General features: G+C 39.5%; 1 protein-coding gene across 1 annotated transcript; it reads right to left on the bottom strand.

Annotated features, from left to right (window-relative positions):
- Positions 1-189: 189 nt before the first annotated feature.
- NPHS2 (NPHS2 stomatin family member, podocin) lies at positions 190-25,768 on the bottom strand. Its single transcript, XM_026669137.2, has 8 exons — positions 25,445-25,768; positions 22,273-22,376; positions 13,854-13,926; positions 13,295-13,377; positions 11,521-11,724; positions 8,886-8,941; positions 1,157-1,235; positions 190-459 (listed from the first exon to the last, which is right to left on the bottom strand). The coding sequence occupies exons 1-8, from the start codon at positions 25,725-25,727 to the stop codon at positions 190-192; spliced, it is 1,152 nt and encodes a 383-aa protein (XP_026524922.2). The 5' UTR covers positions 25,728-25,768.
- Positions 25,769-27,929: the final 2,161 nt, after the last annotated feature.

Genomic DNA, 27,929 nt, shown 5'->3' with positions numbered 1-27,929 from the left:
CATTTGAGGTACCAGGCAATGGTTATAAATCAGGTAAAAGATTATGCAAAAGACAAGGCAAGAAATACAAAGAGAGGAGAAAATGAACTAAATGTATCAAATCTACCCCCCTCCCTTTCTTTCACTGAAGAATGGCAGATACATGGATCTGACATACAGCTTGAAATCATCTTTTGAATTCTACAGTTTCTACAACATGTGGGAATCCTTGCCCTTGGACGTTTCTGGATTATTGTCACAACCTGAGGGGTTGTAGCCAGTGGATGTTTGATTTACTGCAACTGAAAGGCTCAGGGGGTCAAAGGGTAAAGGCAGGACAAGGGTTGGAGGTTTTTCAGAAGACAAGTTCTGCAGAATGTGGAGGTAACGGAGCTGGATAGCAGCTGGAGTATGGGACAATGCCTCAGCTGCTATCTTCAGAGATTCAGAAGCAGCTTTTTCACCTTCAGCAGCGATCACCTACAACACAAAGGCCATTTGAGAATTGAATCTATTATTTCTATAACCGTATCACTGAGAGATATTGCCTTTCCTTAGCTTACATTAGAAAGAAAAAATACGTTCTACCTTCTATATTGTGACACTGTATTACTTTGTCCAAGAATCATCTGCAATATTTAGCTTAGTCCCAATTTTGTCCAGTGTTCAATAAAAATATCTGAACCACCGTTCCTATACACAGCAGAGATTCTTTTAGTTCTTCCCCTTCAGCAATTTACAAGCTAATTTCTATTCCTGTAGATGCAGATTATTTATTGCCCTGCATATTTTTGCTTGTTTGTTCCGTACCAAAATAATAGTACTTTGTGCAAGCACTTTCTCAGGAAACCTGGTAACTAAATTCACACAAAACAGAGTAGGGAGATGAAGCAGGGCAGAAGGTGGTGTCTTACAAGTTATGAAAAGCTATAAGATTCATAGTTATCGGAAATTGGAAAGTAGCTATATGGATCATGGAGACTAGTCTATGGGAGGTCACTAACACTCTCCATTCTTCCTGTCTGCTAGCTTGCTTACAGTTAATATTGTTGTATGGGCTGTCATTAGCAGGTTTCTCTTCCTCTGCCCTGCCACTCCCCCTGAATCCAATACCACCAGAGGAAAAGCATTTCCTCTCCCTGTGATCTCCTATAATAAAAATGTAGTGCTGACTTACCCTCACTTTAGCATGACGCTGGGCTTCTGCTTGTGCAGATAGTGACACCTGGAGCTCAGCTGGCAGCCGAATGTCTTTACTGAAATAAAAATAGGAAACTGAAAGAAAGGCTAGTCTCCAAGCTTAGAAACAATAGAAGACGCTTGACATCTTGAGAATATATGTATGGTTTTTGGTGACTATTTTTTTTTCTTGTCATGGACAATGATATGCCATCTGATCTAATTATACCAACTTAATTCAGTTTTTCACTTCTGAGGCAAATTTTGGGCTGATATGCTAGTTGAATATTTGTCCCAGGTGCTACCTGTCAGTCAGCTCATTTGGAGCTTCACTACCATTATCTCCATACCATGCCAACTGATTTCTTATCCACATTGCCTGCTTCAGGAATCAGATTGGGGTTCTAGAAATAGTCTGCCTACCCTGGTTTGATCCATGTTTAATTTGTTTTGACTTCTGTCAAGTTTAGAAGTGAGATTCATTCTCACAAGACACCAATCCGGTATTTACAGATACAAATTTTCTTCGAAGATAAATTTTTATTCATTAATAAAGAAACTAGTGCTGTCTTTTTATTTCTTTTGTTCTAAAAACAGTCTAGAGTCTCTCTCAATTAACTCTATATACGCAGATTTGACCACAATTGCAAAAGCTGTGTCCCCTGCCTGGCCACTCAGGACTATATCCGCACCCACCACAATCCCCAGTTACGTTAAGGAGATTAAGGAGTCTATCATCATGGAGAGCTGATATTCTTCTCCTAAGCCCTATATTGACATTCTCCTAGTTATGTTTTTTGGCAACAGTAAACATGATATACCCCAAAGGAACACCATTTTTTGAATTTTATGGGACCCTCACAGACATATGCAACAATCACTTTATGCCATATCTCCGAAGCTCAAATGCAATTTGATTGAGAGTTGTCATACCATCTCTCCCCAAAATGTCTCTGGTCAGTTTCTGGAAGTTCTCCCCTATGATCTCATTCACTATAATCTCATTTTGAAAAAGCTGAAGATAGGGGACCAAGGGTGGTATTATTCTCTTTCAGAGTTGAAAATAGATTTGCAAGGCCTTGAATTCATTACTCTTGCTCCCCTTTGCCCCCTCTATGCATTTTACACAAACAAATGCCTTTTTTAAAAAAAATTCCCTATTTTTGTATGGCTGCCATGGCATAAATATTTACATGCAAAGTGACTCCACAGGAATAAATCAAGGCTAAAGCATTTTGGAAGTGATTAAGTTAGGGCAGAGTATGAATCCATATATAGAGTTATAATCCATGAATGGTTTCCAAGTTAATTTAAATTTTACATCAGACATTTTTTTAGATGGGAAATTATTTTTGACACAGAGACATATTCCCATAGTTTAATTTGCCAATCTTCTGAAAAGTTAAATTACATGTTATTTGGACATTGTTCTTCTTCAAGTACAATCTAACCAGTGCAGAATACAATGAAACTTTAATTCCTATGAACTGGTTGCAATGTAACACAATTCAAGCCTGCATTGGGGTTTTTTAGATGCTTATGCTTGTTAGAAATAAGAAAATTCAAAAATAAAATGTAGATGTAAAATGTAAAATGTAGATGTATATTATAGCATTAAGACAGTTCTCTGTAGACATCCTCCTATATCAAGTAAAGCCACCCCTATTTCCTTCAGGATTAGGAGGACAATAGGAGAAGAGATAAACCATTGCCCTAACTTTCTTTAATCAATTGAAGTTAGATTTTGTTTTTCAAAGCATCAGCTTAAGTTTACCAGACTTTTACTTTGCATAGGTGAATATGTTAGAGATGCATGTTGTTCTAAGTTGTGCTGAATGTAACATTAATATGTAACAAGTGTGGTGTTAGGAATAGATATTTCTTTGTTCTCAGACCGTTAGAAAGAGGCCCTGCTGAAGGAACATTCTTTAATGCCAAGTAAGATAAGAAAAAGCCATGTTGGCAAAATGTGTGATAGGTGGTCATTGGGGAGGTATCAAAGGAGATGATGTGGTCTCCATAAGGCGTCTCTGATTAGCTGTGCTTGGTCACTGGGTCGATGTAGGAGGGGTGTGGGAGGAAGGAGCAGGTAAAGGGCTCGAAGTCAGAAACAACTTAAAAAGCGAAGACTCCAGAGCGGAAGGGGTGAGTGTGGAGATTAAGCGGCAGCGGCTTAATTTATGTTTTTACCCTCTAACTCTGGAAGTTAAATGGCAGCTTGAGAAAAGAGTGATTAAAGGAGGAAAAAGGGGGACTATATGAGAAGAAGTGTGAAGAAGGTTTTTATTCAGGAAAACTGCCTTTTGAAATTGAGATTGATTGTGAATTCCGATGATGGAAGAACTGGAATGATGTCTGCAGTCTCCATTTAAATCAAATCACCAAAAATAATTCTAAACGGCCACCAATTGGGGAGAATAAAGGAGACTCACGGAGAATTGATAGTCTCCATATAAATCACCCAGATCCATTTAAACAACCCAGCTGATTAGTCAGCCTGAATTTAAATTCCCACTCAGCTGATTGGACAACCTCCACTAAACCCCCACCCAAATCTCATCCTTTCCAAACTCCAAAGTAGATGATTGGTGAGCTCATTCAAATCTTCTCCATTCAAATCTATCAAACAGCAACGCTTCCTCTTTAAAACAACAACAAAACAAAAATTAAAAAACGTGCCTTTAAGGAAAAACAAAGGAACTTTACACCACAAACCTCCAATACTATACCACCTCCACTATTTCAGTACCTCAAGACCAAATATTTATAGATAATGCTTTGTCTATAATCATTGATTTATCATATAATAGTATAATAATTAATTGTTAAATGACCACTAATTTACTGATTCATTGAACTAATAGAGATTTAATACTGTATCATTGATTATCTAGTCTATTGATTGATTGATTCTTAGTAATAAGTTGATTGATTTTTAGTAATAAGTAACCTTACTTTTGATTTGTTCTCTAACTTATCAATTAACATTTATTAATTACCAACATTCATTAAGTAACTGTCTACCTATCACATTAATTAGCTATTGTAATTGTTTAGTGTACTATTGTCATTGACCATGCCAGCCAGAAACTCCAGAAACTCCAAATCCTCCACTATTATATTATTATTATTAACAAAATAATATCTCTACCAATGACCTCCCAGACTCCTGTACATGCTTCAGATGTCTTAAAACCATCAACGAAAGTGAAAATAACATCAAATGCTACCAATGTGACAATCAAGCCCACCTTGCCTGCTTAAACTAAAACAAAGATGTAGCTGATCTCCTAAAAACATCAGATACTTTCCCTTGTCTATGTTCATCATGTTTTCCTAAGCTAAACAAACCAAGTACCCTGCCTGACAGAGTTGATAGCATAGAATCACTCATGCACTCAATAGAAAAACGCTTAGCAACGCGTTTTGAAACAATTATACAAGAAAGCCTAATTTCTCTTGGAAAAAAATACAGCACTGATAAGCGACTACCTATCAGCTCAAAATCAAATCCCAACCCAACAACCACTACCACAACTACTACCTCAACTACAATCACAACTACAACCAAAAATAACCACCAAACCACAACCACAAATAATTACTATCCCATCAAATAATTCCACAAATGATATCTCTTTACTCATCAGAGACACCATTGAACGTGATCAGAAATGTCCAAATGCCATCTTATTTGGTCTTGAAGACACCAACGAATCAGATCACATCACCAAAGTTCGTAATATCATAAGCAACTCAAATACAACAAACATCTCTCCTGAAGATATCATTGAAGTAACCAGAGATGGCCCTGAGTCCAAATACAATGATGGCTCAGTGGCCCCCAAATTTTGTAGAGTTGTTTGCAAAAATGAGTCCAGCAAACGCATATTCATTCATACAATAAACGCCATTGCAAAAGCCAATCCCAACCACAAAAAACTTCGCTCAAGACCAGACTTATCCATACTGCAAAGAATCCGCTCCCATGAACTCTGCGCAGAATTCAAAAACCCTCTAGACAATGGAGAAAAAGGACCTATACATTGACTACAGAGCTGATTGCATCAAAAGAAAGTCACACAACCCACAGCTCCACATCCAACCCTACCTCATCCAACCCACCATAACTCAAAGCTAGGCATGCATGCCCCTAACTACCTCAATTCCAACTACAACTGGCCTTAAATGCAAGCTACTCAATGCAAGAAGCCTTGTGAATAAAATACCTGAATTACTCCTCTGACTAAATGTGGCTAAATTCGACATCATATTTGTCTGTGAAACATGGCTCAATGCATCTCTCCCTGACTCCATTACCACAGTAAGAGACTAACATGTTTACCGATCAGATCGTGAAATCCGTAAAGGAGGTGGTGTTGCTATCTTCTATAAAAAGTCCTTACATCTAAAAAACATCCAAGTTACCCAAGAGCTTGCTCTTCCTGAGACCATCGTCTGTGAACTGTCCTTAAATATCACACTTCGATTCTTACTATGTTACAGAGCCCCTGATTATGACATCTAACATGTAAACAAGCTAAATTCACTATTAACATGGGCAACATCCTGCCCACACACTTTTATCTTTCTTGGTGACTTCAATCTACCTCACATTAACTGGACCCTAAACGAATATAAAACTGAACCCATACATGCAACCTTCTACAATGCTGTAACAAACCTGGGACTGGAACAACTAGTAACCAACAATATTAGACTTAACAACTGCCTCAATCTCATCTTCTGCAATAGTTTGAATTCAATTTACGGAATACAAATTAAAGAACCCTTCTCCAACAGTGACCACAGCATGATTGACTTTTGTCTCAACATATATCCACACAAAAATCAACACAACGATATGATCCCCAATTATAACTTCAAAAAAGGCAACTATGATCTTACAGACAACGATCTCTCATCCCTTGATTGGCAATTTCTATTCACTGGATGCAATACTGTTGAAGACCATACAACATATTTTTACTTGAAGTCAAAAGAGTCATCAAACTATATGTACCAATAACAACTCCAAAAACCAGAAAAGAAAGACTACCCATAACAATAAGGAAGCTTCAATCCAAAAAGAGATCACTTTGGCAGAAAAACAAATCTGGTCATGTTGCCAACTTCAAAAGCCAATACAAAAAATTATGCCACCAGATAAAGACTGAATGCACCAATTATCACATTAAACAAGAGGAAAACCTTCTACACACCAATTCCACCCGCGCTTTCTACAATTTTATAAACACCAAACTAAAAGCCTCAAGGTCCATCCCACCCTGAAAGGACCTAATGGTAAAGACTGCAATGACGACACTATTAAAGCCAACCTCTTTAACACATTTTTTGGCTCAGTATTTGTAAACAGCAATGGATCACGCCCGGTATTTCCTAGTCGTACCACAGACAACTACAATGATCTAATACAGTGATCCTCAACCTTTTTATGCCGCAGCCCGGCACGCATCAGCTGGCGCCGCCATCTTTTTTGATGAAAAAGCCCGGTGAGCTTTTCCGGTAGAAAGCTCACCGAAGCACTTTTCATCAAAAAGATGGCGGCGCTATGCGCTGGGTGAGCTTTTCCGGTAGAAATGGCTTTCACCCAGAAAAGCTCATCGGAAGCGTTAGTCGCCATCTTTTTTGATGAAAAGCTTCCGTGAGCTTTCTACCTGGAAAAGCTCACCGGAAGCACTTTTTCATCAAAAAGATGGCGGCGCCAGCAAACCAGCGGCCCGGTAGGACTTGTTCCATCGGACGGTACCGTCCGCGGACCGGTGGTTGGGGACCCCTGATCTAATACATATCGATTTTATAGTAGATAACGTTGAAAAAGTACTACGCAATCTAAACCATCTCTATTTATTCAACCGGACGGAATATGTGCCTATTTCTTTAAAAAGCTATCCACTGCCATAGCAGAACCTCTACGCATAATCTTCGAAAAATCTTTCAGGACCAGCTCCTTGCCAAAACTATGGTCACAAGCCACAGTCATCCCCATCTTCAAAACGGGAGACCCCAGCCTAGTTGAAAATTATAAACCAATATCTTTATGCGGCGTCATCTGTAAAGTCATGGAATCAATTATTAACCAATCCATTATCCTCCACTTAAGAGACAAACAACCTACTCTCTAATAAACAATTTGGTTTCAGAAAAAACTCTTACACTGCAAAAACATATGGACTACACAACTCGATCAGGGCAAAGCAATAGACGCAATCTACATAGACTTCTGTAAAGCCTTTGATTCAGTGGTACACGACAAACTACTCCTAAAACTAAAATCTTATGGTATCTTTGGACACCTGCATAACTGGATAGAAGCATTCCTGTCAAACAGACAACAAATGGTCAAAATTGGGAGCATCCTATCAAATTCTGGGGGACAGTGGTATCCCCCCAAGGCAGTGTTCTAGGACCAAACTCTTTTCATACTTTACATAAATGACCTCTTGCAGTCCTTTTTAAAAATTCAAATTTAATCAAAGAAAACCTTGTGTAACTTTTTCAATGTTGCTGAAACACTTGGTATCTTAAATACTTGTCACAAGTGTTGGTTGTTCTATTGTTGCTTGTACTCATAAACACTAAACAATGGAGACTCATCTAGAATTAGTTTATGCCTAGACTCACAATACAGCAAGGACCATGTCAGTGTTTACAGTCGGTTTAATGTAAGGGTTCCAAGTAATATGCCCATAGCAAACAGAACTCAGAGGCAAGCAGGTTCCTCAAATAACATGTTGATTGGACATATCATACTGGCAGAAACTGATGAAAACCCACTGTAAAGGTTCCCACAGTTTTCACCTAATCAAAAGTAAAGGTTCCCCTTTCCCAAATGATCAGTCACATTGTCCAATCAAGGTGCTATCTGGTTGCTTGGAAACTTCCCCCCTCCTTTTTTCAGCCATCTATGGGAACGTCCTTGGTTCTCAAGGGAAACTATTTTGTTTTGACTACAAACTCTAGCTATCTCTGTTCCCCCCTCCCTATTCCTCAGCACTATTGTGGCAACACTGAAGCCTCCAAGATGGTCTCAGTCAGGCCAGCTTCAGAGTTGACGGACCAACTAAAATAACACAAAAGAGTATGAAGGCTTTGGAGTTCTCTAGAACTCTTCATTGGAGACAATGTTATCAAAAATAATACAAAAACAGATTGGAGAAAAGGATAGGTATTTCAGCTATGACACACATTAAACTTGTGCCATCATGTTGCCATCATGTGATGTATTGCAACGTTTCCCCCTTCGCGGAGCTGGTCTAGGCATGGTCTGGGTGTGATGTTATCTGGTTCACAGGCCACCAGTTTGACACCCCTGAATAAGTTCTGCAATTCATAGCCAGAGTAAATATGAAGGCAAACTGAATGTCAATGGCAGTATTACCAGTAATGATTATAATATTCCTGTCTATTTCCATCATGCTCAAAGGTTGTGAGTTTTTGTAATCTAATGAAGATTCTGGAAAAGGCAATTCTTAGACAAACCATTATGTCATTTTTGTTGATCCTAATAAAAACAATCTAACCATCAATTTTATATTTCTTCATGGACTGGCATAAGTATAACAATTATAGGGCAATATACAAAGAATATGTAATACTTGAATGGAAAGTTACAAATTATAGCTAACAGTTAAAGATTTCATTCTTTTCCTCTCCTGATATTTTGATGTTTTTTTGGTTTTACAGTGTACAGATTTCAAACCTACATTTCTGTCAGCTCCACTTTGATCCCCCACTTACAGGTGATAGCATCCACAGCCACCTGCATAAAAAGTAAAAAGGAGGTATTTATATGGCTGTCAAAACTCTTTAAATAAACATATAAAATATTATCTTAACCCTCAAACAAAAATTAACTAACTTTTCTTGGGGTCCTTAAACATAAAGGAAAGGTATCATGAGTTTATGAGAACTGATTTTTTTCAAGGACAACTGCTTAGAGCAGAGATGTCAAACTCGTGACGACATGTCATCACGTGACGTATCACAATTTTTCCTCCCTTCACTAAACCAGGGGTGGGCGTGGCCAGCGTGTGACGCATCTGGCCTGCGGGCCGCGAGTTTGACATCCCTGGCTTAGAGAATAAACCCAAGTTTTATAATACTTCTCTTAATTCCTATTAAGAGCAACTGCACCTGTGATATTAAAGTTTGATCCTTCAACTGAATGCAAAATTCTACCTTCTAGGCTGCCACTGAAAATAGAGAAGCATAAACTGAAAGGAAACTGGCAGTTGAAAAGGGGGGGAAAGGATACAAGGCTTAGCGCCCATTTCCAGTTTTCTCTGTTATTCAGGGAACACAAGGCATATTTTTTCCACTGTTTATTTTAGAAAATGAGTCAATAGAACAACTTATTAGTGTTCCTTGTCTGGGTGTAGTTTTCTCTGAGACTGAATCTTGCCTCTCACACTCAGAAGAATTCACTTAGAGCATGCGCATGAGTGAATTTACTGTTTAAATTTAAAAAAAAATGCTAATTAGCTTCCTTAGCCTTAATTATTAAACTATTTCAAGCCCCATGCTCTTCTGTGGAGCTGAAATTTGGGGCTTAAATACATATCACTACTAAAAAAATATAATCACTTCTTAAAGGCATCCTGGGTATGGGTCAAAGGACTTCAGCTGCTGCAATCAGAAATGAATTGTGAATTTATATAATTTGTTCAGGAATACAATTATTGGTGCAGAATTAATGCCATGGAAATTGACAGACAAATTAGAACAGAAAATTTCAATTAAAGACTTGTAGAATTGACAAATTATACTAGGAGATATGGCTTCCCTGTCTCTTGTACAATTGGAGAACAAGGTAAAAGATTGATGCACAAAGAATTTTGGATATAGAAGCAGAGAAAGATCTAGCTGACAAGAACTGAATCCAAAATTTAGGTTGCTAAGTTATGCTTATCAGTTGTTACATGAGTTTTGCCCCATTTTACAGACTTTCCTGCCATAGTTGTTAAGTGAATCACTACAGTTGTGAAGTTAGTAACACGGTTGTTAAGTGAATATGGCTTCCCCACTGACTTTGCTTGCCAGAAGGTTAAAAAAAGCAGTCCCATGATCCCAGGACCCTGCAACCATCATAAATATGAACCAGTTGCCAAGCAGCTGAATCTTGATCATATGACCATGGTGATACTGCAACAGTCATAAGTATGAAAAATGGTCATAAGTCAGTTTTGTCAGTGCTTTTTAAACTTCAAACAGTCACTTAGCAAATGGTTGTAAGTCAAGGGCTACCTGTATAAAGGTATTTTCAAATTGCCTATTACAGATAGTCCTCGACTTACGACCACAATTGAGCCCAAAATTTATGTTGCTAATTGAGAAATGTGTTAACTGAGTTTGCCCCATTTTACGACTTTTCTTGCCACATTTGTTAAGTGAATCAATGCAGTTGTTAAATTTCAGTCACCAAACTAACTGTTGTAAGTCGAGGACTACCTGTATTCAAACATAGCAATTCCTAAACATTTTAGGGTGGTATTTACTCCAGCAAGATTTGAGCAATTGGATACAATGATTAAATATGGAAGAGTTAAACTTTATAGTGAACATATGTGCATTTGCAGAGCTTCAGAGACAGAAGATATAATACTTATATTATTTGAATGTCAATTGCATAAAAAAGAGAGAGATCAGTATCTTGGACTACACTCTAAATAAACGATCTAGTAAATAAGTAAATAAAACATTAATTAAAGCAACATATTTCATTTGCAGACAGAATTCAAAACTTGCATGTAATTTTCTTTTTCAATTTAATTTGTTTCTTTTAGTCTATTTTTATATATGGTTTTATTAATGTTCTGTGTTTTATATTCTGTAGTTTGATATGCCCTAGGGCTAATCAACAATAAAATATTGTTATTGCTTTTGCTTTCTATTAAAAGGTTCTTGTTTATTTGTTTCTGTATTTATTTAAATAATTTATTTGCTACTGTGATCTGGTTAGCTTAGAGTGATTAAATAAATAAAAAATAAAAAAGTATAATCCAAAAGAAGTTTAAAAAGAAGTTACAACAACATTCTTGTTTGTGATAAAGTGGGATTGCAATAAATGACTCTTTAGAAAATTATTCCAAGTAAAAGCCTACAATTATTGGCCTATTTGTGGTATCTAGCTTGGCAGGTATTGAAAACAAAAGCTGGATTGAATGTATATTGGTCAAGCTTAGCAATGCAATTCTTACAAATTTGCATCTTTTGAAATATCTTTTAAGAAAGAGAAACTGTCTAATAACAAGGTAGCGTTATTTTATTAATGTCAATTCACTGATTTGTGATGGTTTTGCCCATCATGCAGAGTTATCACAAAATCCTCCTCTTTCTCACCTTTATCTCCTGGCTGATAGTCTTTCTCTCCATCAGAATGTCAGTGAAAGTCCGATGTGCCAGCAAGCGCTTTGTGATAGTCTGTATCAGCACCTGAACTGCATTAGAACGATTAGCGAGGGTGGTCATCAGCAGAGTAACGTTCTCCATTCGATAGTAGCAGACAGTATTTAATTCTAAAACAGCCATATCACTGGTGATCACCTACAATAAATAGAAGGCATTACGGGTGATCTTCAAGGTAATAAGATGAAAAATGGGTGTGCTACTGGTAGTAATTTTGTCAGTCAATGGAAAGAAAGAGCAAATCCAGGACTTTCAAAAATTGGACAATGTTATTATTATAGTATCTGGGCTGGTAAAAAGTATAGGAATCTCACAAGATAGTTTAATAATATCTGCATGGCGTGTGTTTTTGTATGAAGAAGTGGCAAGCACAACTATGACAAACTTTCTTAAATTTATGTAATTAGTTCATTTTATGTTGAGGTATCAGCTGTAAACTTTTGACTGCCAACAATGGATTGATTGATTTTATAGAATTCAGAATAATATTACTCTGAGTATTTTATAAGAGTGGAAAACATGTGCACCTGAACAAAACACAAATTGCCTTACAAAAAACTCATCATGATCTCAATAAATAACCTAGTTCCAGACCAGGGAGCCCAGACATATTTTCAAAGATTTGTCAAACTCTTGTAGGGTAGGAGCTGAATTTCACTCATCAGGCAGAATCATAGAGACAGGCAGTGCCTCAAAGAACCAGGTCCTATGCCATGAAAGCCCCTACAGGTGACAATCAGTACTTTGAATTGCACTCAGAAGCAGACTGGCAACCAATGCAGGTTGTGAATCATTAATGCTATATGGATGTATCAAGTGTGGCCATCACTGCAGCATTTTTAGACTAGTTATAGCTTTCAGGTGGTCTTCAAGAGCAGACAAATTGCAATATTCCATTATGAGGCAACCAAAACATAAGTGAAGGTCTGAAGGGCTTCTCATTCTAGGAATAAAGCACACAAAATGAACCTGTGCAAAGATCATCCTAACCAAAACCGCCACCAGCTCCTGGAGCAGTAGCTAGATGGTTCCCAAGTTATGCACTGGTCTCAAACGGAGAAGTGCCACCCTACCTAAGACCAAAGGTGAAAAAAAGAGATCCAGGGGCCCATCCATTTAGTCTTCTCAGGGCTGAAGCTAAGTGTCTCCATCCAGACCTGAACAATATTCAGGCATTGGGTTAGGGCATTGACGTTGGGCAAGCAAGGGTTGAGATGTACAATTGAATATCACTTGCATACAGATGATACCAGATCCAAATTTCACCCAGCAAATTCATGTATATATTAAAAAGCAGAGGCAGGAACATGCAACCCTGTGACACGCCACAAGAAAGGAGGTGTGGACACAACCTCTCTGTTAACACTGACTGGAACTGACCACTAGGGAAGGAGAACCACTGCAATATAATGCCACCCATTCTTAATCCCCCAGTCTGTCTATGAGGATACCATGGTAGAAGGTACTCAAAACTGCTGAGAAATCAAGTTGATTACAGTACCCCATCCTGGCTTGCCAAATGTCATTAAAACTTATAATCAGAAGAGAATCTATGTAACTTGCTATAAAGCATGAAAATCCTTCTGAATGGAGAATCTATGTAACTTGTTTCTATAGTGTGTCTGCTTAGCAGCTGGCTCATTTCTTGATTAATCCATGTGATTTTCTCCACCAGGTGAGCTAGAAAAGGATAAATAAACTCACTTACCTCACAGAAAGGAATCTCTAAAGTTTTGAGACGAATGTCTACTTTGTGGTAAGTATCCAGACAGGGAAGGAGAAAAAATAAGCCTTTTAGGAGAAACAGAACAGCAGGGAAGTGACATGACAGGAATTAAGAGCATGTATATATAATAAATGTGTAACAAATATCCATTTGGAAACTGTTAGTATTTAGAGTTGCGTATGTTCAACTATCTTAAACTGTCTCCCTCTCAATTCAAGCAGTATAGAAAAAAATATAGGGTAGTAACAAAGCTGAATTTAGTTTCTAACGTATCACAAATGAAGCTGCCAATATTATACCATTTTATTTACTACCCTATTGATTACATAATGAGAATTAGCAGGGTGATTTCTTCACATGATGTTCACTATATATTTTAGCACAACCTTAGTTGTGCCATTGTTTCTCAACAAGGTTGACACTGGTACCTTCTTTTACATCATTAGTGACCCCAACAGTTCAGTCTATGTAGATGTCACAGAAAGTAGTGTTATATTTAACTTGTGTTCCTATAAAAATCTAATAATCTTTGTATACTTACCAGGCCCTCTTGGCCTTCCATGAAGAATATGCCCAAATCGGAATAAAACAGCTCTCTCATATTCCCGTACAATCTGACATAAAAAAATGAAGATGAATAAAGATGAGTAATTTGGGAGGAAGAAAAAAAAAATAGAAGCAGATAGTGCAAAAATTTAGCTCCAGGATTTTAATAGACCTCTTAATGCCAAGTGGAGGAAATGTAAAATGATGAGAGGAATCAGCCTTGTACTTTTTTCTGTTTTAACCACCTATGGCAGCAATCCCGCCTTTATGGCTTGGCAGTCCAGCGGAGGGGGGAAGAGGGGAACTGGCCCGTCACTTGTGTAAATAGAACTATGTGCATGTGCCCGGCCCGCCATTCACATAAGTAGAGTTGTGAGCACGTGTGCCAGCTCAATGCTCACGTATCCCAGTTCTAAATGGGCCACGGCCCGGTAGTGGGCCACGGCTTGGGGGTTCAGGACCCATGCCTTAAGGAACGCCACTTACGGCTTCCTTTAAATCAGGAATCCTCAACCTTTACAGCTTGGCGCCCTGGGGGCGGGAAGAGGGGAACCTGCTCGCCACTCATACAAGCCTAGCTGTACATGTGTGTGAGATGGCTCATTGCTCACACAAGACAAGCTACACATATGTGCACTGGCCCACTGCTCATGTAAGTCAAGCTGCAATCATGCGCACTGACCTGTTGCGCTGTCTTGAATGCATTTGGGTCAATATTAAAAAGGGGGGGATGACATTGGGGTGTACTGTAGGCCACCCAACCAAACAGGGGAAATAGATTAACTTTTTGCTAGTCAGTTAACTAAGGTATATAGGAAGCACATCACAATAATGGGGGATTTTAACTACCCTGACATAAACTGGGAGACAAACTCTGCACAAAGTGGAAGATCCAACAATTTCTCACAAACCTAGCAGACAACTTTGGTTCCCAAAAAGTAGAGAAGGGAACAAGGGGATCAGCCACATTGGACTTAATTCTCACTAACACAGATAAAATGATAGAAGGTGTTGAAGCTACAGGAACCTTAGGGGGAGTAATCATAAAATATTGGAATTCAACATTATGCAAACACAAGCAATAGAACAAAGTTAAACAAGAGTCTTGGAGCGCTAATTTCAATAAACTTAGAGAGAGCTTGGGAAGTATTCCATGGATGAAAATCCTCAAGGGGAAAACAACTCAAGAAGCTTGGGAAATTTTGAAAAGTGAGATTATAAAAGCCCAGTCTAGCACAATATCAAAGAAGAAGAAAAATAACAGCTCTCAAAAGAAACCAGCATGGCTGCATAAAGAACTTCGACTTCAGCAATAGAGTGGTCAATGTCTGGAATACTCTACCCGACTCTGTAGTCTCTTCCCCAAACCCCAAAAACTTTAACCTTAGACTGTCTACTATTGACCTCACCCCTTTCCTAAGAGGTCTGTAGGGGGCGTGCATAAGCGCACCAACGTGCCTACCGTCCCTGTCCTATTGTTTCTCTTATTCTTTTATTTTTCTTATATGTACCCATTTCATGTATTCACAACTATGTATACACTTATACTTATTATCTTGTAAACAATTGGCAAATCAAATAAATAAATAAAAAATAAATAAATAAAATAAAATAAATAAACTCTCTGTCAAATTGAAAGACAAAAAGGACAAGTATAAAAAATGGAAAGAAGGGCACATAACTGAGGCAGAATATCAGCAAATAGCCCAAGCCTACAAAGCTCAAGTGAGGAAAGCTAAGGCTCACAATGAACAAAGGCTTGCCACAAAAGTAAAAAATAACAAAAAAGCTTCTTCCAACATGTTAAAAACAAGAAAAAAGTCAAGGAAACAATTGGTCCATTGCTGGGAGAAACTGGCAAGGTGACAAGCAATAGAGAGCAGAACTACTTATCTCATTTTTTGCATCTGTCTTACACAAAGGGAAAAACAGTCCAACCTATCAAAAATAGCACCACAAAAAAAAGTCTACCCTACACAAATTCAAATCACCAGGACCAGATGGATTACACCCCAAGGTTCTAAAGGAACTGGCAGATGAGATCTCAGAACCACTGAACTAAAAACAAAGATCCTGGAGCACTGGGGAACAGCCAGAGAACTGGAAAAGAGCTTCCCATCTTTAAAAAAAAAAGGGAAAAAATAGACCCAGGAAACTACAGACCTATCAGGCTGACCTCAATACCAGGGAAGATTCTGGAAAAGATAATCAAGCAACAAATCAGCGAACAATTAGAAGCAAACTAACTAATAACCAAAAGCCAATGTAGGTTTGTCAAAAACAGTTCATGCCAGACTAATCTTATTGCATTCTTTGACAAAGTGACAAAATTAGTGGACCAGAGGAATGCTGTCGATATAATTTATTTGGACTTCAGTAAGGTATTTGATAAAGTAGACCATAACCTACAACTTGATAAAATAGAAAAATGTGGGTTAGACATTATCACCACCAGATGAATTCCTAACTGACTGACCAACCTCACTCAATGGAACTGCATCTACATGGAGGGAAGTACGCAATGGGGTACCCCAAGCTTCTGTTTTAGGCCCAGTACTCTTCAACATCTTCATCAATTATTTGGACGAAGGGATAGATGGGGAACTCATCAAATTTGCAGATGACACCAAGTTAGCAGGAACAGCCAACACTCCAGAAGATGGGCTTAAGATACAGAAGAATTTTTTGCTGCAACCTCCCCCCCAAAAAAAGCCAACACAGTTCTAGGCTGCATAAACAGAGGGATAGACTCAAGATCATGTGAAATGATAATACCACTTTATAATGCCTTGATAAGACCACACTTGGAATACTGCATCGAGTTTTGGTCGCCACAATGTAAAAAAGATGTTGAGACTCTAGAAAGAGTGCAAAGAAGAGCAACAAAGATGATTAGGGGACTGGAGGCTAAAATATATAAAGAACGGTTGCTGGAACTGGGTATGTCTTGTCGGGCTGCTTGTGGCTGTGGCCAGTGATGGCTCTTCGAATTTCCCATCACGGACTGACCAATTACAGGTAAGTATACTAATACATAACACACACCCCCACCTGGTCCGGTTCAACTGATTGGAGTCTCGCCTACCGTATGTAATCACGTGGGTAGGCGGGAATTTTATGGGTTCTACTGGACCTGCGCAACTCAGTCTCCGTTTGGCTCCTGAACTGTTCGGATGGATCTGTTGTTCCTCCTGTCCGTCTTCTTGGAATGTTCTGGAAGGTTGAGTCGGCCATGCCGCTCCCGCCAGGAATTTCCTGGCTGGTTGAGTTGGCCTGGCCGTTCCCGCCAGGGACTGCTTTCCCGCTATCCTTCTGGACCTGTTCCTGTCTTCCCGACCTGTCTTCTTCCCTGGTCTTAGGTACGTGTTTGCGTTTCCCGACCGGGGCTAGTGTTAGTACTGGTTGTTGCGTAGTTGTCAGGGTTTGTTCTGTTATTTCTTTTGATTGTGAAGGGCCTCCCCCTCCCTTCCTACTTGTGTTTTGTCTGTTTGAGAGGTCTCCCCCCTCTGGTTGTGCTTTGTTTGTTTGAGGGGTCTCCCCCTCCCCTATGATTATTTTTGAGGGGTCTCCCCCTCCTTCCTTGTATTTGTTTTGTTTGTTTGAGACATGCCTTATCCCCTGTTGTGCTAGAAATCCCTCGAATGTTGTTGCCGTGAATTGTGGCCCGTTGTCGGATACAATTAAATCTGGCAATCCATGTGTGGCAAAAAGTTTCCTGAGCTGTCTAATGACGGCTTCTGTTGTGGTGGAGTGCATGATGCTTACCTCTAGCCATTTGGAGTAGGCGTCTATGACTATTAGAAATGTGTGTCCTTTGGTTGGGCCTGCAAAATCAATATGTAAACTTGACCATGGTCCCCTTGGTGTTTCCCATTCGTGTTTTGGTGCTGTGGGGGGGTGTTGGCCTCGATTCCTGGCAGCTTTTACACGTTGCCACCCAATCCCCTATTTCCTTATCCATCCCTGGCCACCATACATAACTCCTTGCCAGGGATTTCATTTTTACAATACCCGGGTGTCCCTCATGTAATAATTCTAGTATGCGTTTCCTTAATCTGTCCGGTATGACCACCTTAAGCATTGAAAGTTCTGTTTGTCGATTCCAGAACGGTCTGACAGTCTCGTCACTCTCAGTTTCTGGCCATCCTTTTCCTACCCAATTTAAAATCCACGCCAGGTTTTTGTCTCTAGCTGTTTCCCTAGCGATGTCTGCTGCCGTTACTGGTAGGTTTTCTAATGTCTCTATTTGAAGGGTCGATGTGGTTGGTGCTGGGTCATCTTCTATGTCAGGTAGAGGGCAACGGCTAAGCGTGTCAGCATGATTTATGTTCTTTCTGGGTCGGTAGGTCAATTTGTAGTTATAGGCAGCCAGGAATTCTGACCAAAGCATCATTCGTGGTGACAGTATATAAGGTGCAGCTTTGTTTCCTGTGATGATGCCCAGGAGTGGCTTGTGGTCTGTGACTAGTGTAAAAGTTCTCCCGTAGATATATTCGTGGAAACATTTTATTCCGGTGACAGCGGCCAATGCCTCTTTGTCTAATTGACTGTAGTTCTGCTCCGGCTTTGACAGAGTCTTTGAATAGAATGCTATGGGTGCTTCTTTCCCATCTGGTAATATGTGACTGAGTATAGCGCCAATGACGAAAAGTGATGCATCGCAGGTTAGTGTTATTGGAAGTGTCTCGCTGTATTGTATTAGTACGTGGTCTGATGTGATCAAGTTTTTTATCTCCTGGAATGCCGTTTCTTCTCGTTGCCTCCAGGACCAGGTTGCTTTCTTGTCAAGGCAGCCTGTGTAGTGGTTCCGAAATGGTTGCTTTCTGTCGAAGGAATATATTATAAAAGTTAATGAGTCCTAAGAAAGCTTGCAGATCAGTTTTATTTGTGGGTCTGGGGGCTTCCTTGATTGCTCTGACTTTATTTTCAGTGGGGTTGATTCCTTCGCTGTCTATAAGGTATCCTAGGAATTCAACTTTGCTGGCGGCTAATTGGCACTTCTCCTTTTTTACTTTTAGTCCCGCCTCCTTGAATTTGCCTAGGACTTTCCTTAGGCGGTCACACAGCTGTTCTTTGTCCCTGGCTGATACCAGGACACCATCAAAGTATGGTACTACCCCTTTTATCCCTTGCAGTAGGCGTTTCCTTAAGCTCTGGAACACCCCTGGGGCAACGCTGATGCCAAATTGTGGTCTGTTGCATTTGAGTGCCCCCCTGTGTGTCACAATTGTCTGGGCTTCTGCTGTTTCGGGGTCAACGGGCAACTGTTGGTACACCTGTGCGAGGTCTAGTTTCGTGAAGATTTCATAAGGGAACGTAATAGATGCTGTACCACTGGAACCGGGTATGCACTTTGTTGGAGTGCATGGTTAAGGGTCGCTCTGTAGTCCCCGCAGATGCGCACTGACCCATCAGGTTTAATTGGTGTAACAATTTAGCGTGGTCAATTGGTTCTAAAACCCCTTGTGCAATGAGTTTATCCAACTGTTATCAATTTTTGGTTTTAGTGTGAAAGGAACCCACCTCGCCTTTAGTCTTATGGGGGCTATGTTTGGGTTTAGACTAAAAGAAATTGGGGACCCCCGGTACTTGCCCAGTTCTCTGTCGAACACGTCTCAGAATTCTTCCATCAGGTCATCTTCCCACTCTGTCTCGGTTATGCTGTTTATCCCTGTGACTTCGATTCCTAATGGTGCAAACCATTCAAGTTCCAATAGGCTAGGTCAATTCCGGTCGACTATGGTTAGTGGAAGGACTCTGGTATATTTTTTGAATGTTACCTTGAATTGTCCGGTACCTACTATGGGGATTTTGTTCCCCTGGTAGTCTTTCAGCATTAGTGTTTGTCTTTCGAGTTCTTCTGTTGTCTTGGTTCCAATGGCTCCCTGTTTCTCTCTCTCTCTCTCTCTCTCTCTGGGGGGGGGGTGTTCCATCTTTGTCTAGGGTTGTAGTTCTTTCTTGCTCGGCATGCCCTAGCAATATGTCCCCACCATTCACAATGTTTGCAGATTGCATCTAGGAAACGGCACTCGGAACGTGGATGGTTCCCCTTGCAACTGGCACAACAAAATTCTTTCCCTTTTCTGTTCCGGTCCCTTCTGCCTGTTCTGACCGGAGTTGATTTATCCCTTCCTCTTCCTCATCGTCTTCCGATGGGGACTCAATGTCCTCATGGTGGGTTGTGGCAGTGTTTTTTTTGGGGTCTCCGGTGGCGCTTTGTTCATCCTCCACATGGTGGCTGTTGATTTCTGCGTTGCTTCTGCTGCGGTGGCTTCCTCTATTGCTTCTTGGAGTGTTATTTTGGGTTTTGTTAATCATCGGCCCTGGAGTGTAAGATCTCTCAGTCCCAGGACCACTCGGTCTCTCATGGCTTCATCCATGTTTAGGAATTTGCATGCTCCAGTGATGTCCCTCAGCGTTGCAACGAAATTGCCGATGCTCTCGCCTTCTTCTTTTTTTAATTTATTAATTTTCAATAAACAAACATACACAAACAAAACACAACACATGAAAACATAAAACTTCTTTTTGGAAAGCAGCCTAGTCCCGGGTTACATCTTTTTGTACAGGCATAAATCAAATTCATGCTCACTTTGTATACGATTTCATATCTTATTTACCATTCTATATTTTCTATATGGCTTCTCCCCCCTTTTCACTCTCTTAATTCTATTTTATATATTTCATCTCAATTTAAATCATTATTCTTGTATCTTTTGTCCGTTCTGTAATTATCTACTTATCTTTTCTCTTTAACACATAATTTCTCCTGCAATGACTGATTGAAGTATGATGCTTTTATATCTTTCCCCTAAATTTAACACTTCTTCTTAGAAATGGCGATTTCTACCTACCAGGAATTACAAGAACAAGAAGACTGGGATGAAGAAGAAGAAGCCAACTTTAATGAACAAACAACTTTAGCTGGGGAAGAAAAAGGAAAGAGGGGAAAGAGAATGGAGAATTTAAGACTGAAAAGAACAACCAAAAAAGGGAAAAATAAGGTGAAAAATCGATACAATGTCAGAAAGCAACAGAAAAGAGGAATGCAGAAGAGAGTGGAGATTAAGAGGGTGGAGATCAAGAGATGGGGGGGTAAAAAGGCTAGATCAGAGAAGAAAGGAAGGGAAAAAAGGAAGAGAAGTTACAAAGGTTTGAAACAAGATGTAAAGAAACAGGTTTTTTTCAGAGATAAAGGGTAAAAACATAATTAAAAAAGAGATTCTGCAAAAGTACATAAGACTGTATTTGTATTTGAAATAAAGTTAGAAAACTGGAATATTATATGATTTAATAAAATATTAGAGGGAATGTGTAAAATGCTTAAGATTTAACGATAGAGTTTAATTTGCTATGGATTATTGTTTTAATTATATTATAAACTTATTTTCTTATTTTAAAATGTAGTATGTAGCTTTAGAATGTACTAAGCAGAATCAGAATGAAAATTATATATTATTTTAAGTGCTCTCGCCTTCTTTTTGGTTGCGCCAATAAAATTCATGTCTTTTGATTAGGCAGGAAACGGTTGGTGTGTAGTGAGCCCTCAGTATTCTTTCCAGGTCCAGCTAGGCCATCGTTTTCATGTCAGTGGGTGCCGCTAATGCTTTGGCCATCTTAAATACCACGGGACCGCAATGGGTGAGGAAGACGGCTCTCTTCCTGTGTTCGGATACATTATGGAGGAACATGAGGAATTGGTCGATGTACGATTCTCACTCTTTGGTTGCTGGATCGAACGGTGTGGGTGGCGTGTTGTTTCCGGCCATTTTGCCTCGATGCGTTGCCGGTGTTCATTGGTTGCTACATGCTCGCTGGTTCCCTTTGTCTCAGTATCCCACCCTCATCACCAGTGTTAAGTCGCGGGAATGAGACTCAGGACACCAGCATGATTTCCAATTGTTTTACTTCCGTCTAGGACTGAGTGCCCGAAGAAACCACGGCAGCCCTTTTTATACTTGGGCTGCTCGCGGCTGTGGCCAGTGATGGCTCTTCAAATTTCCCGCCACCACGGACTGACCAATTACAGGTAAGTATGCTAATACATAACAGTTTGGATAACCATTTGCCTGAAGTGGTGTAGGGTTTCCTGCCTAATCAGGGGGTTGGACTAGAAGACCTCCAAAGTCCCTTCCAACTGTTATTCTATTCTATTCTATTCTATTCTATTCTATTCTATTCTATTCTATTCTATGTACTGGAGGTATGTTATATATGAAAGAAATATTCTTATCAAATAGAACCTGTTCAGCAAACATAGTAACACATAATACCATTGAATTCATGATTTTTGTTTGTTTGTGTGTGAGTTGAATGCAAGGCTTGCTGCTGTATCCAATAACATTTGGATGCATGGACTTTACTGATTGCTGTCTTTCATATGTATCAACTTCAATCTCTAGAAGTACTCCTACCTTCATACAGAACCAGATGGAAATGGGAAATGTGATTATGATGAGAAGGAGTGAGAGGATGACAAGAAGCCACTCACAGATGCCAAAACCTGGAGACTTCAAACCTGCAGAAAACAGATACAAGATATATGATTTTCCTGGTTTCTTTAAACCTGCATTTGTTATTGGAAAAAATCAGATTAAAAAAAAGTAATATGGAATATGTACCTGCTAACCCACATTATTTTGGGAACAAAGGAGATTATAGGAAGATGAAACAGAACTGAGATAACATGCTCAAATTTCATCTGCAGATGAAAATAGGGATTCTTCTATATTCTAATTCGGAGTAAAGTTTCAGCATATATTTCGGGTCTTTCTTAGGAATATCAACTAGTTAACTACTATATCTGGAGGGCACCAGGTTGAGGAGGCTGGTAAGTTCCTTTACTATTATGCTGAAGGACATGTATAACTGTTAAGATGTAATAATTTCCATTTATAACTGATGCACACAAGCAGCCTGCATAAACACGGTGCAAAAATGAAAACACGTCAGAGTGCAGCTGACAATAGTCATAGAATACTTGTAGCATAAATGCATTTGGGTTGAATCCTCACATGTACTTAACTAGGGTGGAATCAATCTTTGGCAACAATAGTACCAAATCCATTCCTCCTTGTTTCCACATTGTTGCACTCATCTTGATTCCAATCCATAGATTGGAATTATTATTATTATTAACTATTAGTATTTCCCCTTATTCCCCAATGTCAGTCTCAAGGTATGTAAACTCAATTATGCTTCCATAATATAGGAGGCAAGTCAGGTGATCCACAGTGAGTGTGATCAGAAAGGAGCTCTGGATCTTTCAAGCAGAGGTGAGGTTATTCCTTCTATCTGATCCCTAGTCACTCTCTTCAAACACCCTTCTGTTATTATCCCCCTAAAAAGGTGAACTTAGTGGCACGTGAAATGTCAAAGATGAATGGACATATCAGTGTGTAATAGCCTATGGGTCTCTGGATGCCAATACCACTCTTAGAATTCCTCCTCCTTTATTCTTTCTTACATTCAAGATTTGCCTGAAATTTTATCTTGATGGACATCAGAGTTTAGTAAAAGGAAAGCAGAAAACATGAAAGATGAGAGAAATAAAGCTTGCATGCAGGCGGACCTAGAGCTTCACCTCTCCCTTCTATAACCAGCACAATTTTGTGTCAAAGAGCCAAAGAAAATTCATAAACATTTTTCCATTAAGTATTCTTCTCAGAGGTGAAGCCTGATCAGTTACAAATGAATCCTCTTTCATAAACTCAACATTAGGAATATATCATTTTTACCATTTGAGGCCGTCTTGGCTATTTTTATCAACTACCATTAATTTCACATGTTCTGACAAAAGCAAGTACACTGTGGAAATTGTAAATCAAAATATTTGGGGGTGCTTGTCCATTCTCTAAAAAATATCTATATTTCATATCATTTGACAATACAATCAGAACATAATTGCCTTATCTAAGGAAAGGTGGTAATGCAATAGTAGAGCCCATGCTATGGATATAGTACTGGAAATCCAATTCAAACCCTGCCGTCCTTAGCCGTGGTAAGAAAGAACTATTATAACTGTTCCAATCATAAACGAAGCTGAGTTAGAACGACCAGTGAAATGGTTTGATAGGAGATTTTTTTTAGAGTGATACTTGTAGATTCTTCAGAGTGGAATCTTCATATAGATAAGCACTTGTTTATTGCTCTGCTAAGCCAAATTCATTTTGGAAATCAGAAACCAATGGCAGGCTACCAGGACCAAATCTACTTAACCTAAGTCCTTTATTATGAATCTATGAATCTGGTGGTCTTAACACATATATCCTGGCTGTACAGTTTTTAAATTGTTATTTGCTTTAATTTGTTTTATATTGTTATTTGTATACATCTTTTGGTGTTGTTTAGTTGTATGTTGCGAAAGAGCACCTTATTTCGTTGTTCTCAGGTTCCTGAGCACAATGACAATAAATTTATCTTATCTTATCTTATCTTATTAGTCACACAAAAAAAATTCAGCCACAATTTCAGCAGGGAACCTGTTGATATTAAATGATTTGGAATGACAGTAGGCAATTCCTGGAAGCTTATAAGGCCTTCTAACAAATCAACCATTAACATACCAGTAAATCCTACTTTCATATCATTTAAAACCAACCCAGATTGGTAACATAGAGGGTGACAGATAAACAACCAAAAAAACCCACTCTTCCACATGTTGAAAAATGAAAAATCTGCAGAAATATAGCCAAAGTCAGAACATCAATAACCTAATTATTAGGCTTCTTCTGAATCTCTAGTGAATGTCTAATAGCTAGGTCTCACTGATGCCTAATTTCCTAAGGTTTCCAAGAAAAAGATTATAGAAGAAAAATTAAAATAGAAGCTGAAGCTACCAACCTGAAGCTTTGCATCAAATCTTCTCAATGGAAGAAGCATATCACAGATCAAATGACTATCACTTTAATTTGAGTCAAATTTGAAGTCCAAATCTTTCATACATTCCCCATTTTAAACACACACTAAATTTTATATTCACTGAAACTAATGTTCAGAATTTCTGCTTATGCTGTATACTGCACTAATATTTGTCCCTGGGAGGCTAACTATTAACATTGCTAGGTAGCTTTTGTATTTTCTTTGCTTTTAGGAGGCTCATCTTAATAACTTTGCAATAATTTTGTTGCTTTCTTTTGGTCATGTTGTCTTAAAACGTAAAGCAACTAAGAAGTGATGATGTTTACAAGATCTCCTCCCTTGTTAAATTCTCATGATATATTACAGAATTTAGTCCTTTTACATTTTGCCACTTCCCAGAGCTGGTTGCTATCTACAAGGGAGATAAATTCAACGTATTTATATCACCCTGCTGTCTTTAAATAAACATGACTTACAGGGTAGGTCTACCAGATAAGAAAACATGCAAGAGATAGACAACATTTAATTCCTCGCTGTCTTCTAATGCTTCCTGGATCTTAACAACCCAGATTGGTTTGCTTGTCTTTGCTCCTTTTCCTCATAAAATATAGTGTGGGCTTCAATTAAGGATTGTAGATCTAAGATCTCTTAAACTAGGTTCTCCTCAGGAGATGGACCTGTCCAGGGGATGATTTACTGCTGTTGTGCCCCATTTTCTTCCCTTACCTTCCTCCTGCTTCTCACTCTCAAGCAAGGCCATCACCTCCATTTCTTCATCAAATGACACCACATCATCCACATCAACCACTGTGGAAGTATGGATTTGGTTGCCTGCTTGAAGGGTGCTTTTGGTGTCCTTTTTAAATTTATTCTGATTGGATTGCTGCCTCTCTTTGCTGGCTTTCTGTCTGTGTGCAATCTTCTCTTTTTTGTTCCCTGAAGATGACTTCTCTCTGCTTCTCCCATGCTTCTCTCTAGAAGAGCTCCGAGACCTTTTTTCATCACTCATTATGTTGTCTGCACTGTAGAAAGCAGCTCTACACGAGAAGGTGGGAGACTGTGCTGCCTAGAAATTTATGTTGCCAAAGGGGAGGGAGAGAGGGAGGGAACGTACAATGCAAGAGAAGAATCTTCATTCTCCGGCAGGGAGCTACTGGACAGTCACACCAATCCTGAATTTCAGAAAGTATGGTAAGAATGGAAAGGTCGGCTGCAGCAAGGCAGCATGATATATTATAGAGCAAACTGAGAATGCAAGCTTATTATTGTAAGGAAAAATCATGGCCAAATTACTTTCCCCTTATTTTTTATTCAGGACATCCAGATCTTACAAGATGAGGAGTGATACGGAAGCAAAATTCTCTATAAAGAGCTGCTGGCTAGATCTCCTTCTAGAACAATTCCCAAATCAAAGAATGTCAGTGTTAGTAGTATAATATACAGATTCTAGAATATACTAGGAAACGAACTAAGTGTAATCTTCAGAATGTACTCACAGGCTGCAAAGTCCCCTTCTCTCCAGAGGAATGCAATACCACTTAAGAGTTAAACAGCCATACTTTTTGTCATCATTTAGGTCATTATCTCTTTCATGTATGGCTCTAGGACTTCTACTGCTATACCAGTGAATAGTAAATAAGATTGTCCCTGGAAAATAATAGCAGTTCTCTCTCATAAATATCCCAATTTGATGGATCTTGGTGTTAATACTGGTAAATTACCTGTATCAGGTAACTACCTGACTCACAACTGTAATGGAGACTGCCCATCATAGTCATTAAGTCATGATGATTGTAAAATGGATTACCACTTGACTGATGTAATTTTATTATCTTTTTTGTAGTCACTTTGCGAGTGTGGCAGTTATAACCAGGGGTGGGATTCTCCCAGTGTAACTGGAAACATGCACCGCTATTGCAATTACTTATCTTCAATATTACCTCAGGGAAGTAACACAGCTGAGGCGTGGCAATCTGCTCTGCCATGTGAATCTGAGCAGATATAGACAAATACAACGCAGGGGCAGGTGAGTGGGCCCACATGATAATTGGATCAAACCAGTTCAGAGCCAGCTGACCATCACAGTTAGGGGTTCGCCCAAACTGGTCCGAACCAATAGAATCCCACCCCTGGTTATAATATGGCAGCTGTGGTCATTAAGCAAATATACTGTGGTCATTAATCTATGGTTTGCAATGGGCCAGTTTTGCTAAAAACTGGAAGTAAAAATGGTTTTCAGTAAAAGCATTGTAAAACAGTCACACAGCAGTCTCTCTCTCTCTCTCTCTCTCTCTCTCTCATACATACATACACACACAGCACTTAACAGACAAGCATTTTGGAAGCAGCTCCTTTAAATTTCTCCAAGGCTGGAGTGGATTCCCCCCACCCCCTCTGTCAGCCTGCACTCCTTCTCACTACAGACACTTTAACTCACATGGGGAAAGCGATACTTGCAGCATCCATGCCTTTCTTCTTTTCCCCAGGGAGAAAGGACGTAGTGAACGGAAAGCTAGGAGAGCGATCGCAAGTGAGCGACCGGGTGACCAGGTTGGGGGCGTGGCCAGCCAGGGGTCACCACCGGTTCGGCGACCCATGCCAAATAACCGCTACCGGTTCTCCCGAGTATGTGCAAACCGGTTGAATACCACCTCTGGTTCCAAGTGGGGAGAAAGATACTGGAAACATGGAGGATATTTGGAACGATGATTTAATGGACAGGACCCCATGGTTTGAGGTCCAAGGCAAAAAAGAGTGCATGGCAGAGAGAGGGAGAGAGATTTATAACCTCTGTTGGGCTTTGAACTTACTTCCCGTTCCTGTGGCAAGAAATGTATCCTGATTGGTTGTCAGACTCCCATGGGGCCATGCAGGGGTAACTTTGTAGGTTGTCTTGAGTCCCAAGCTTGGTTGAATCTTGCTGGGTGATGTAATGAAGGGGCTTTGGGCAATTCCTATTATAGCTTAATGGCTTTGTCCTTGTTTGGATCTGAGCGAGGGCTAATCCTATCACCCTGGAGCTGAAGGTCCTTTGTGTTGTAGATAATATGTATTTTGTCTTTCTGGGGCTATTAACAAAGGTGGGGGGGGGGTTGCCTTCAAGAGCATGTTCCTCCTTTTCTCACCCAGGGAGGTATAATCTACCTTTTTAATATTTCCTAGAATATTTCATTCTTCTAGGAGAGGGGTGGATGCTAACTTTCTACACTGC

Source organism: Notechis scutatus, chromosome 3 (assembly GCF_049901735.1).
Source record: "Notechis scutatus isolate UNSWTSFEM ecotype Mainland chromosome 3, rNotScu1.2, whole genome shotgun sequence".
Taxonomy (NCBI): domain Eukaryota; kingdom Metazoa; phylum Chordata; class Lepidosauria; order Squamata; family Elapidae; genus Notechis; species Notechis scutatus.
This window is presented reverse-complemented; position numbering and strand designations above follow the sequence as displayed.

What these genes read in the sequence shown, in the direction of transcription:
- NPHS2 (XM_026669137.2), bottom strand. Translation starts at nt 25,727, where the DNA reads ATGAGTGATGAAAAAAGGTCTCGGAGCTCTTCTAGAGAGAAGCATGGG. An exon ending in TAGAGATTCCTTTCTGTGAG is followed by an intron (nt 11,725 to 13,294) that starts GTAAGTGAGTTT and finishes TATTTATTGTAG; the next exon opens with GTGATCACCAGTGATATGGC. An exon ending in CTATCAGCCAGGAGATAAAG is followed by an intron (nt 8,942 to 11,520) that starts GTGAGAAAGAGG and finishes CTTTTTATGCAG; the next exon opens with GTGGCTGTGGATGCTATCAC.